A 13,489-nucleotide genomic window follows, 5' to 3' on the forward strand; every position below is an offset into this window, starting at 1 on the left:
TTTTTTTGCAGGAGGCATTGGTTTTTCAGCCCAGGGAGTATTAGGGTTGGCAGGTTGGGTGCACGACCAGAGTTGGAGTGGACAGTCAAAGTTAGGGAAATCTGCATGTTCATCTACTACAAAAACAAGGACAAACTCCACCTGAAATGTTTAAAACTTCTATTTGTTGGCTTCAGAGGCTCTTTGTTAAATAAGAAACAAATAATAATACTTATTTTTATATAATATTTATATAGAATAATAATACTTATTCTATCGTCATATGCTTCACCATCATGAAAAAGGGAGAGTTTAGACTCAATTCCATTCAATGTAAGATTAGTATATTTTTCTCCCCACTTCTCTCTCTTACGCTTACAACACAATTCTCTCAGGTTTTTTTCTATGTTATTTCTCAGCTGCTTTCCCTTACGAGGGAGAAATATCTCATTTTTCCACAGCCTTTCATTTGCTGGTGCTCCTGATGTTACACCAATACAACACTACCCGTTACCACAATGTGCCAGACAGGTATCATTGGTCTGTCAGTCCACTCCATGCTCTTCTTGTGCTGTTTATAAGTTACCTAGCAAACTGGCTTTAACATCAAGATTATTTCTTTGCCAAAAGTCAAATTGTCAAACTGAGCTTCAGCAGTGAGCATTGAGTGGTTTTGGTCTGTTCCACCTGCAAATTGCCAAGTTGGATACGAGAGCAACATGTATTCTACATGGTCTGTCAGCTGCCTGGAACCTCTGACTTGGTTTGAAGGTATGGGATGTGCTTTATCAGTACTTTTTCTATTGGCAACATAATGTGCAAAATTAAATGACCCAGACAGTTTCAGCACAGGACTTGTCTAAACTAAGATGTAGAAACTTCTTTAAGGAATACATTGTGGAGGGTGAGTAACCACATTGAGAATTCCGATGCTGACAGTTGTGTGTCTTTTCTTTTAAAGATAAAACGATCAAGTTATGGAAAATTACTGAAAGAGATAAGAGACCGGAGGGGTACAACTTAAAAGATGAAGAAGGAAAACTTAAAGATCTTTCTACAGTAACATCACTGCAGGTAAACTGCTGTCTCTGTCCAAAATCCAGTTGTTTCTGTATGAAGAAGGTGGTCACGGGTGCTAACTCAGTAAAAGATTTAAATGTGTACCTAATGCTAAGCATATATATGATTATTCTTATTGAAGTTTTAGCTGTCCAATAATGGTCTTGAATATGGCACACATTTTCAAGCCACAAATGCTTTATTATGTAGTGACCAACACAAATATGTTTAGAGACTTTGTCAGTTTTATTCTTTCTGATAAAATTCTCTCAGTGTGACTTCGCATGCGTTCACACAGGATTCTTTAGCCTGGTGTGCTGCAAGCAAGACTGCAGAAGCTTGTCATTAATATTAAACAGTGTTCTTGCCTCATCCAGAGCAACCAAGTTAAAAACAGTGCACAAAATTTCAGTCTCATCTTTATTTCAGTAGTATAAAAGAATTATCTCCTATCTATCTGAAGAGTGGGATTTGCAGTAGTCTCTGCTCCAGTGAATGTGAGGTTCTGCATTGCTGAACAGACGCTGTCATGGAACTCATATAGGCGTGTGTGACAACATAATAGTTTTTTGCTCTCAGACTTTAATGGATGAATTGACTCCAGGTGTTTTGGCAAAGGAGGTGGCTAAAGGTTAGAACTGAAAAGCTACGTCATGTAAGCGCTGGTATTTCTTTATTATTAATAAAAACAAACAACCCCCACCTCCAAAACAAGCCAACATTGTCTAATGTGAAAAGACCTCCAAAGTGTAAAGATGACTACATTAATGGAATATTTATCCATTCTGTATGATTAAGGAAACAAAACCATTTTAGGTTGCTTATAGTATTGTTTTGTTCCTTTAGGGGCCAGCTAAACTCTAAGTTTTAACTTCTTAAGTTTGTTCCTCTTTAAACTATCTTGTGAATTGGTGTCTGATTGTTTTTGATGCATGTTCAACAACATCAAATAGTTGTTGGACCAATCATGGACCAGAGCCTTACAGTGTTTAATGATTTAACAACAGAGAATAAATTGACAGTGTCACGTTATTGAAGCATGACACTGAACTGACACACAGGGGAAAAATAAGGTGCAATGATGAGCGATAGCCTGTGGTCTTGGCTTTTCAGGAGTATGTGTGTAGATACGGTATATACACATGTTGGCTTTGTTTTCCGAGACTGTTTATTATGTTTTGCTGAGATTATAACCTTTTCACCACTTGACTTTTTTGAAAGAGAGACATCAAGTAGCAAAATAAATACTGTGAGTGATTCACAACTAACAGCAAACTCCTTGGCAAAAGCAAAACACTAGGACTCTGCTGCTTGTCAGTGCCACAGCCTCCTGCATATGTGGGACAGTAGGACCTGCTGTGGGACTCACCTGTTCTGTGACAGCTGCTAGTGCCTCCTCTCCCACAGTCCACGCTTTCCATTGCTCTGCCTGGCTCTCCATGCCTCTCTTGTCTCTCCCTTTCTCCTTGGCAGGGATGGCCTTGCCCAGCAATTCATCCATGGGAAATTCAGCTTCCATACACTGTGAGAAGTTTTAGAATGTCACAGTCTTTGAATGCTTGCTCTCCATTGAAACTCTCATCGTCCTAGCAAAACTTATTCAAAATCTTACTCCCTTTCTGGTTTGTGCTTTGTGTTTTTTGGCAGGTGCCTGTATTGAAGCCTATGGATTTGATGGTAGAAGTCACTCCCCGGAGAATCTTTGCTAATGGTCACACCTATCATGTCAACTCAATATCCGTCAACAGTGACTGCGAGACATACATGTCAGCGGATGATCTCAGGATTAACCTCTGGCATTTAGCAATCACAGATAGGAGCTTCAGTATCCTTTATTGTGGTTCCTTGCTCAGTGTTGATAATACTAGTGGGGCTTAAAAGAGCTGTTTTATAATATTTCTCTGCAGATTTTAAAATATACCTTTACTTATCAGAATCCCTGCAGTATCTGTAACAGAAAATGCTCAGATATGGTAAGAGACAGCTAAGAGGTTGCAAAAATCAGGGAATTTTATGTGAAAAATAACAGTCTTGGAGTTGGTTAATAACAAGTAAATAGGAAACTGATGCCAGCTGAATGTTAACTGTCTGCCTGATTAGAATACTCTATACTGTTATCTCCTGAAGAAATTCCGCACTGAGCTACTCCACCTTGTTTTGCTGAAAGGTCTGTCCTTACCCTGACCATGCCCCCTGTTCTCCATCATCCTGCTTCCCAGAACCCTAATGTCCGAGATGTGCTCATTTTGGGGGTAAGGCTCAGCTGCTTCCTGTGAGTTGTTGTGTCTGTGATTAATGCAGCCATTGCTGTATCAAGTACTGGCATCATCCTGGAAGCTGTGTCGTGGGGTCATTCCAGTCACCTGTGAGGCTGCCCCTTGCACTGCAACAGGGTCACTTGGAGGAGAAGCAAAAGAAAATGTAGCCAAGAAAAGTGATTGTCCGTGTTTTGCAGAAAATAAAGGTACCAGTAAGAAGAGAAATAGGTTATGGGGCCAGCTCAGAATGTTGCGTTCCTTTAGTGATTTCTTTTTAAGCATTTCAAGAGGAGTTAGAAGAATATTTCTCTGTGGGTTTGTGTGAGGGACTATTAGATGTCAAAGTGAAGTTGTCCTACTGAGGGTAAATTCCAAAAAGAAAGCACCAATGTGACAGACACCCTGTCTCTGGTGATTGTTTATATTTCTTCCTTCATAGGCCAGATCATCTGTAGAGCTTAACCCATGCTTTGTTAACGTCACAGGAAACATTTTCATTAAATCAAACAACTCTGTCCTTAAAAAACTGCCTTTGCAGGATCAAGTGACAGGTGCCTTTATCCTAGGGATTGTAGGGAATACCTCCTCAATTTGTTTCCGAATTCATCTTTTTCTGTCTTTCACCTGTCTAGATTAAACAAGCTAAAGGGTGCCCTCTTTAATGTTACTGTTTATGTAGGACCAATTTATATGTGGTTCTTCAAAGTCCAGCTATGTCTGCCTTTGACGTCCAAGCAACTGTAATTCCATTCTTTAGTAAGAGAGAGCAGAGTGGGAAAATTGTTGGCCAGTGTGCCTGTATGGTGTAGCAGCATGGCTTCTGACAGTGTCCTCCTCACTGTAGTTTCACCCTACAGCCTTGTCTCCATCCTGGACACTTTTATACGTGGCTACTGTGCCTTCTCCTCTACCGTGTATCCTCCTGTTTCTTCTAAAGCAGAGGAGTGAGTGAGAGCAATCTCTGTATGTCTGTGTACGATAACCAGATCACATTCCAGCTTATTTACAGAAGATTAGTCTTTGTTTTGGGCACCCCCTTTTATTGTGTTAAAAGCTGTTTTATAAACTTTGGATTGCCAAGAGAAATGTTTCTGACAAGTTTTAAAAAAGCAAATAAATAGTTACTATAGTTCATGAAGACAACATGAGGTTTTAATGTCATTTGCCACACAAAGAGCTTACTGACAGAAATATCAGCCCCAAATGTATTTTTAAACTCCAAATGTATGTACATCCTTGAAAAGATGTATGTATGTATTCAAGAGAGTAGTCCGAGTTAAATAGGCTGTGTCCACTCTGTCTCAGACAACCTAAGTACTCTGTCATCTATACCAGATCATCAGGCAGATTACTTTTACTTAATTCTTTGATAGAAAAGTTGAGATAAGTGGTCCAAAAGAAGGTGAGATAGTTACAGAATATTGCTCACATTGGGGAATTAACTGGGAGACCACGATAACTGGAAGAAGGGGATGAGCGAGTTAAACTTGCATCAATCTTTCCACAGGTATCTTTTTGTCCATAATAGAGCCCTGTAAGTCATTGTAAAATTGCAGAGGCATGCTTTCCACTAGATTTCAACATCTGTCCCGGAAAGAAACTGCATTTCTGTCCTACTGGAAGTAGATGAGCTTCTGGTAAAAACATTGGGTGTGCCGGTTTGCAATTAGGACTAGATATATTAAGATGAAAAAATTCTGCCAAGCAAACAGTTTAAATTATAAATGAATGTTGCTGGGTTTGGTGCCTTCTGCAACACACTTAGGGGGACGGGCAGGAGGAGGCTCAGGCAGTTTCAAAAATGCTTGCTTCACATCTTTGCAAAATGGAAATGAAGCATCTTGCTATTTTACATGCAAGGCTTGATTCCTTGAAATACATGTTTAAAACAATAAATAGAAAACATTTTGGTTTGAAGTGGCATTTGTTAATAAGGGGTCTGGCGGTGATGCGTATTTGTCTTTCTCCTTTCCCTCAGAGGCAGCGCTGCTACATATAATGAACTACAATCTGTTTACCCAAGAGGCTGGTTGTGACAATGACACAAACAACAAATACAGCGGTAGAGTTTCTGGACGTTCAGCTCATGTTTGAACATCTTTACAAATTGCATGGGAAATGCTGGAGAAGGAATGGATTAGCAGCAGTGTGCTGGGGGGTTTTCAAGTAAACTACTTTGTCTTGTGGAATTTTAGTTGAGAACAGTTGGGTTATAACCATTATTTTAGCAGTTTTACAAATCACTGAGGATTGTTCATTTCTTTGAAAATGAAAAGACAAAGCAGTGTAGATCTTAAGTTAATTCTCTTTCTGTCTCCTTTGGAAAATATTTTAAATCAGCTTTGTAGAATTTGACCAGAATATTTGCCTTAGGTAAAGCCTTAGGCAAATAAAATACAATTAGTGGTTTTCTGGTTTGTTTCTGTATTAGCATAAATGCTAACTGGGGTAAAAAGCAGACAAGTGAGTTTAATGCTATGGCTGTGTAAATTTTCATGAGGAATATGCAAGACTTCAGTAAATTGCTTCCCACTTGCAAGCAGATTTGCTGAGTATCGTTTGGGCAGGAGGAGGCAAGGGAGAGGAGGAGGTGAGAGAAAAGGAAGGGGGAAGGTCAGCTGGTAAATTATTGCACGTGAGGCTTTTCTTCGCTAAAAGGTTTAATGTGTTTGGTTGTGTTATGGAGAACGAGAGTCAGTGTCCTTAATTATGGATGATACTCTTCACTGGAAAAGAAGGGAGGTAAAGGTTACTGTATTTGTTAATGTTTGGTCTGAAATGGCTTAGCAGTGTTGCCCATAGCTTAAGCCTTTAGATAACTCATCTTGGGCATAGGGAATGAGAAAACAGGCCTGCTGGAAGCATACTGATAAGGCTTACTTCACATCAGCAGCAATCTTTGGACTATCTAGCTGTACTAAATATTCTTTATGAGAATGTATTTGGATTGCTCACAGAACTATGTAGCTCATAGCACTTGAACTCCCTTCATTTCCTGGTAGCACACTATTTCACTCTAGAGGCTGTCATGGCATTGCTATGGAAACAACATCGCCGTTTCCAGCATGTAGTCATCTTGAGACTCATCTTGACTAAAATACTCATTTCTCAGTCAGATCAATATAGTCCATGGTTATCCTGTTTTAATAAAAAATTCCTTCTTCTGTGTCCCAAAAGGGTTAAGCTAATTAGCAAGTCACCATAGGGCCTTCTTATAGTCTAATGTATTCCAGTATTTGGAGCATATCATGGATAGTCAGATCGTTAGGCACTGTATCTTGGGGAAATTAATTTACTTAAAAAGTAAACAACAAAAAAAAAGAAAATAAACAGAAAAACCAAGATAGCATGGTACATTGATGGAGACCAAGTCTGTGGCCACTCATTGTGCACCTGAATATAGCGCTCTGGGAGCAGGAGCAGGCTGGGGAAGACAGCTAGCCTTACAAAATTCCTGTTACCTGCCTCAGTGCTAAGCATTTGAATGCTAAACTGAAAGCAAATCTGCAGTATTCTCTTGGCATTTGGGGAGCTGTAAGCTGGCAAGTTTAAGCCCTTGGGTGAGATAAGGTTGTTTCTATAAAAATTCCTCAGCTTGCACAAGCTGTTTGCACAAGGATGCATTTTCTGCACTCTCGAAAAAATGCCTTTACTGTGTGAGAACCTGCTGCCACCTCCACCCGCAGCACTGTTTCCCTCAAGCATACGCTTTCTGTTTGGGGAGATGGCAGACATTATTTCTCTTATTTTGAGAGCTCTGTGTAGTACATTTTAGAAATTCCAATCCTGTCAAGAAAGATTCTGCCAATCTGTATCATGTATTTAAAAGGTATATATTATACCATGGATTTATATTCTAGCTGAGTTGCTACTGGCAACATTTGAGTAGCTTTTACTCAAATTTGTGTTCTTTTATTCTTTACTTCCCAGAGTCTCCTTCTCTCACATGCGTTGTCTCTGTCTCCCTCTGTAAAGGGGAATGGAAAGCTAGAAACAGGTCTGTAAGTTAGAAGTAGAGGACTGCAGAGGTACTATGTGCCCTGTTTTCATGGTTCGGTGAGCTCTTTTAAAGTGTATTTATTGACAAATGGTCGCTTTGCTTTTCTAATTAAAACACACCTACATGAACAGCTGAGGGTAAAGAGGCTATTTTCAACAAGCTGCTTAGATTCTGAGTTGATGTAATGCACTATTTAGTCTCCACTTTTTTTTCAGCAGGGGAATACTGACCTTCTAGTAAAAATAAGAGTTGACACTAGTGAAAATAAAGATTTTGACACCTAACTCAGATGTGAGTACTCTCAACTGGAGGTTTTCTGTGCATTATGATAAATGTTGAATTGTACTCTAATTTGAGGTAAACTGCTAGAAATGCCAACTGAGGGCTCCAGTACCCTGTCTTGCAAAGCCATGGGGAAGAATAGTATGTAGAGGAAAAAGGATAAAAATGAAAAAGAAATTCTGTTGCATTAAACTTGTGAATATATGAAGTTCACACCAAGTATCAATACTTAACTGTTAGGTTCTTTGCTGCATTGCCATTTCTAGTCTGCTGATAACTACATTGTAGACTGGTCATGATAGAGATCTTTCTTCCTCTGTATTACTGAAGTGCTTGACATACTTTAACACAATTAAATACTTTGCGATAAAGTATTTTTAAATAATTGTAATAAAATTTTGAGGTTAGTCAGTCTTAGCCCCATTTTATACTCAATTAAACAAAGACTGGTTTGCTGGAATTTCAATCCGGAATCTGAATGTTGCCTGGTGAGATCCCACTTTCCATTACTTCCATACATACCCTAATTCTGCATTAGATAAGGCAGCAAAGTGCTCAGGGTGGAGAAATCCTGTAAAACAGGTAACAGAGAGGAAGAAATGGTAGGAAAATGGTTTCATTTTGGAAAAATATAACTCGGTGTATCTTTCCTCCATAGAGATCTGTTAACTGCCAGAATGCAATGGGATGTAATTTCACTGAGCACCAACAGAGGTTTTTTGCTAGGGATCACTTGCTTTAATGGATGGAGAAAAATAATATAGTGTTTTGAAAAAAATATATGACCATTCTAACCTTGCAAAAGGCAATCAGAAGCAAAAACTTTGTTGTTGACTGAAATGAATCTTTACATTGACAATGTTTAGCATTTATGAATTTATGATGATGAATTTAGGAAAAGCGTCGTAGTACCTAAGCCTGTTTATCACTCCCAAGAATTTTCCATTTAAGTTACCCTTATCTGAACGAATGGAAGAGTAGATGAAAATTCATGGTTATCCGTTTAGCAATGAGTAGTGATTAATTTCAGGTTGTTTTTAAGGGTACTTAAGATAATTCTTGGAAGTGTGAAAAGGAGTCCCTCATTTCAGGAAAGAGTCTTTGCATTAAGTAGTATAAGCAATTCATATCATGTTTTCTGGGGCATCTGAAAAACAAGAGGATAAAGTTCTGTTTTGTAAGGAGGCCTGAGATGTCTTTCATTTCTGAGTAGAGTTGTCATGCTTTTTCCATGATGACTTAAAGCTTAACACACATATTAAGTTTATAAATGGTTGCCTGAGCTGGGCTCTTCCATACAGTATTTTTGGGCTTTTTCAATTAGTATTGTGGACATGGAAAAGCAAGTATGACTATACTATTTGATCTGACTGCACTAGTTATTGAAGAGGAAAGAAGGATGTTTTCTATTGTCAAGGTGAATTACTTATACGTTATTTCTTGTCTAAAGTGCTGACCCACCCAAATTCTAATATTGTCCTTTATTTTCCTCTTGGTGAGCTTATTCAGTAATAAATTCTTGATTGCATGAAAGTAAAAAAAAAACCACTGTGTTTTCTGTAGTTGGCTATGACTTTTTTTAGTTGTTTAGGACTTCCTTGTTGTGCTGAGAAGTTCACAAATAATCATAGAATGGTTTGGGTTGGAAGGGGCCTTAATTGTATCTGAAATAAACCCCACTGGAAATCAAGACACGGATTTGTAGTCGGGTGGGTTTAGGATAGTTTGAATTTCCAAATACCAAGTTTATGCATCATCCTAGGAGATCCAAGAGCTAGGAAGGTGACTGGATCTTTGTTAGTCAGTGTAAGAATTAAAGTAAATTTAATCCGTATTTTTGTACACAAAAAAGGTATAGGGAAATGCATTTTGGCCCCTCATATTTTTTTCGTGTATCAATTTGCATATACTTTACATGATGTTTGTAACATTAAGCCTTAAGCTGTGACGATTTAAACTAAGTACAATAACCACTTTATTTTAAAATATTAACTACATCCCACACCTTACCTTTGTGTACAGGCAGAGTTCCGATGTCAAAATTGTGTGTGCACCATAAAAAGAATATTTTAATATACAATAAACTGGAGAAAGACAGCTCTTAACAGAATAAAACCCAGTCATCATTTTAATGGAGCTGTTTAGCAATATTACTAGATATCAATGATCAAGTAAAGCCTGATTTTTCTTTAAACTGTTTTAGATTCTGTGGGGGTCCACACTAATTGGATATGTAATACTAGATAAATAATAATTAAGGAGAATATAAAAGGAGGAAAGAATTCTCTGACTGCTAGACTTGGGACCATGCTGGCTCTGTGGGTGTGTAATTAAACAATGCATCAGGCACCTGTTCTTTGTAACCACTGTAGTCAAACGTGGCAGAAAGTAAATAATTTTAAGCTTTAAACAAAATATCTCATGTGACCATCAGAATAAGGATTTTAGAAATGTGTTAGCTGGGAAAATCCTTGGTGTGTGTTTTTGCTGTCTATTAGGAAGAACGCAGGAGGGATTCTCTTAGTAAAATCACACAAGAAAGTTTTTAGTTTCAATTGAGGAGTAAAATTAGTAAATAGGTAAGTATGTGTAACTGTAAGTTGTCATCTTCCCTCAACTGTACAGAATCCCTATCGTCAACGAGAGCCTTTCATGAACTCTCAACGGACTCATTTGTAAGAAAAATTCTGTGTCCCTAGTGCAAAGTGCCAAGAGAGAACTGCATTTCTAGGACCACCTAAATGGCTTGTAGACGCTACCATAGATACAGCTTCTACAACAGGCACTGAATTGGTTCTTCTGCTTCTGTTGAGGTAAAACAACGTCCAGTTTGGACACAACATTATTTCTTATTTGGTCATTGTCTGCTGTAGAATATCTTAATTGAATACAGTTTTTAAGCTTTTCAGAGCAGAAACAGTTGTGCATTTATATATTATTGTGTGCAAATTGCAGTCTTCATAACTAACTGCTGTAATTCAAATAATAGAGGATAATTATAGCAGTAAGGCTATGTGACTAGGGACTATAAGGACCTTTAGGATGATTTTTTTTCAAGAAATACAGAGAAGTCTCAGCATCTTTTAGGGTAGTTTAAGTTTTAGGGATTTTAGATTTAGGGAGCTCTGAAAACCGTGAATAAATTTGCAAAAGTGGTCTTTCAAGATGTTGGTTTGGTTTTGTTTCTTGCCAGAGGATACTTTATGATCCTTGTCAGAAACAATGGCTTTTTAACTATTCTCATCACCTTAAATTGACTTCTATCTCATGAATTTGACTGTCAGCCAGTGAGAGAGAACTGGATGACCGAGCACATCTGATAGCCAAAGGAGCGATATCAGAGCTAGTTAAACAACATTTTAGCATTGAATCACTGCCTGAGACCCTCCTGCCGGACAGCTGAAATGTGCATTGCAGCAAAAGCAAACAATACATGGCTGGAGTGTCAGATATCAGTGTCTTCAGGGCATGGGATGGTGCTATGAAAATATTCCCTATCTACCCTTCCTCCGAAAATAAATAAATTAGAAGAGTTGAGCGTGGCTGTGAAAAACTAATTATAGCTGAGGCCTTTGCATTCTTGGCAAAGACCAGTCTCTTCCTTTTTCTGGAGTTGCTTTTAAAGAAGTTAATTTAAGGTGATTTGAGCATAGCTGTAGCCTTGGGATAATTACTGCACTGCAGATTTATTGTTTAATAAAAATACTAATTCGTTAATCAGAATACATAATTTTCTTACTTATCACTCCTGTCCATACACAACTTGAATGAATAAGTATGTGATTTCGTTCTCCTTTTAATGGATTTCTTTATCTAACCCTCTGTCTTCTCTAATGCAGTTGTCCCCAAATAGAGACCCATGCCCATTATTTAGTTGCTGCAGAGGTAAGGAAAAACATAGCCAGAGGCATTAAAGTACTCTTGGTTTTTAAAACTGTATGGTGAATTGCAAAAAGGAAAGAGAAAATTGACTGGAGTTGCAGCAAATGGTAAAGAATAGTGTGAAATCCTGAGCCTGTAAAAGCCATTTCAGAACTCTTAATAGTACATTAAAGAACAGCGCTGGGATTTCCCTATATTCATGTGTTTGTAGAGTGATCTAGGCAATACAACTATAGAAGGTATGTAGAATTTTACAATAGGTGCAAAGATGTCTTTTCACAGATCTCCTTAGAATCAGTTGTTTTCCAATTGAATTGGGACTGTTATTCTTCTGATTGTAGCAAACAAGTTACTATTTCGCACCACGAATGCCCTTTAAAATATCATTATCTCAAGCTTTCTCAAGTTTATTGCTATTGGAGAGAGAAAGAGCACTTAGTAGAGCTGAAATGAATGTTAGTATCACCAACCAGATTTCTTTTTTCACCCTAGTGGTTTATTCCACTAGAATTTTCAGATTTTATCTGTAATCTGAGTTCCTTAGCAAAGAGGGACTTGGGAACGATAGCGAGGAATATTAAATTACAGATAAAGGGTCACATCATGGAGCTGATACTCAGCTAAGTAGTACTCGTATTTTAGTGTAACGTGGCTGCAGTCAGTGAAGTTATTCCTGTGGAAATGGGTTACAGAATTCAGTCCAAGATTTATTGTCTTACTAATTTTATTTCTTCAGCTGATGAGTTTTAATCAGTATGGTGTCATTGTGGAAGCTTTTAAATTGCATGTTTCTGTTTCCCTCTGGATTAATTTCTCAGTGAAGCATTTTAAAATGAGCCATTCTCTATTGTCACAGGTGCAGGTGGTGTATCCAACTTGAAAAACATGTATTATGAATTTATTGAAAGTTAGACTAAAAAACCATTTACACAGTTCTAGGTACAATTATACGAAAAGATAATGTATAAATAATTTAATCAGCTCTGCCAGAGGGGAGAATTCTCTTAAATGAGTCTAATTATTCTCATTCCCATGTGAGTTTGGACTTGAAATTAACCTTGCAAAGCACAATCTTTTGCAGAGTATTAACACAAAGGAGAAGAAAATACAACTTGCTTTGCTCATTGGCTAACATCTTTTAGCTTGAATACAAGAATGGAGGCGTCATAAAAACGCTCACATGGTCATCTCAGGTGCGTAAAGGTTGCAGTCTGTACCTCTGTGTTCTGTTTGAGTCTTTAAAACCTGAGACCGTGGAAGCTTTTCTCACTATTATTGTGTACTATCACTAGTACTATGAGGGTGCTTCTCATGAATGTGGACGTTTCTCTCTTTTCTGTTGTCGTAATACACAACGGCAAGGGCTGTGCTTTAGTAGTGCCATCGCCTGTGAAATTTCGATAGTTAAGGGAGGTCGCTTTTAGGGCCTTTGGAATGAAAATGCTCTGCAAGTGAAGGCAATATGAACTTTAACAAAATACAACACCAGAGTTAAGGATAAGACTATTTGGACTGTTTTCATACTGACTACAAACTATGTGACATGTCTGGAATCCATGTTCTGAAAGCACATCAGGCAAACAAGCAGGCATACAGCTGTGAATACTGAACCCCTTCACCTTGGAGAATGGTCTTGGTGTTTCGAACTCCTGGAATCCGTGTTTCTCTGCAGTGCCTAGAGACCAAGCTGATGGGCGTTTTTGTAAATACTTTCACATAAATTGAGTAACTAGATAATAAGTCCTGACGAGGTTTTAATCAGGTGTCTTATATAATTTAATATAGATGATTTGGAAAACTTTCACTACAGAGTTTCTCATGAGAACGGAATCTGTTCCTCATAATCATTTTCACAGTGTTCATGTTCAGGGATTTCTTGGCAGTGCAAAGTTAGTTGCAGGCAGAAATATCAGTATAAATTCTGAATGGTATTTTTAAAGTACCTGTTTTTCAGAAGTAGTTGGGTATTTTTGAAGATAGTTTTATTTGACTACTTCCATAACAAACATGCAGGGAAGGGAAGAGCGTT

The 13,489-nt window shown here is 38.0% G+C and overlaps 1 protein-coding gene across 3 annotated transcripts in view; it reads left to right on the top strand.

The window, feature by feature from the left end:
- Positions 1 to 13,489, top strand: part of PPP2R2C (protein phosphatase 2 regulatory subunit Bgamma) — a 193,354-nt gene that overhangs the window by 141,966 nt on the left and 37,899 nt on the right. For all 3 annotated transcript variants that reach the window (XM_074147135.1, XM_074147137.1, XM_074147136.1), the window contains 2 exons: positions 941 to 1,053; positions 2,686 to 2,863. In XM_074147135.1, the coding sequence (XP_074003236.1) occupies positions 941 to 1,053; positions 2,686 to 2,863 (291 nt within the window). The remainder of the gene's footprint in view (positions 1 to 940; positions 1,054 to 2,685; positions 2,864 to 13,489) is intronic.

Source organism: Numenius arquata, chromosome 5, assembly GCF_964106895.1.
Source record: "Numenius arquata chromosome 5, bNumArq3.hap1.1, whole genome shotgun sequence".
NCBI classification, from domain to species: domain Eukaryota; kingdom Metazoa; phylum Chordata; class Aves; order Charadriiformes; family Scolopacidae; genus Numenius; species Numenius arquata.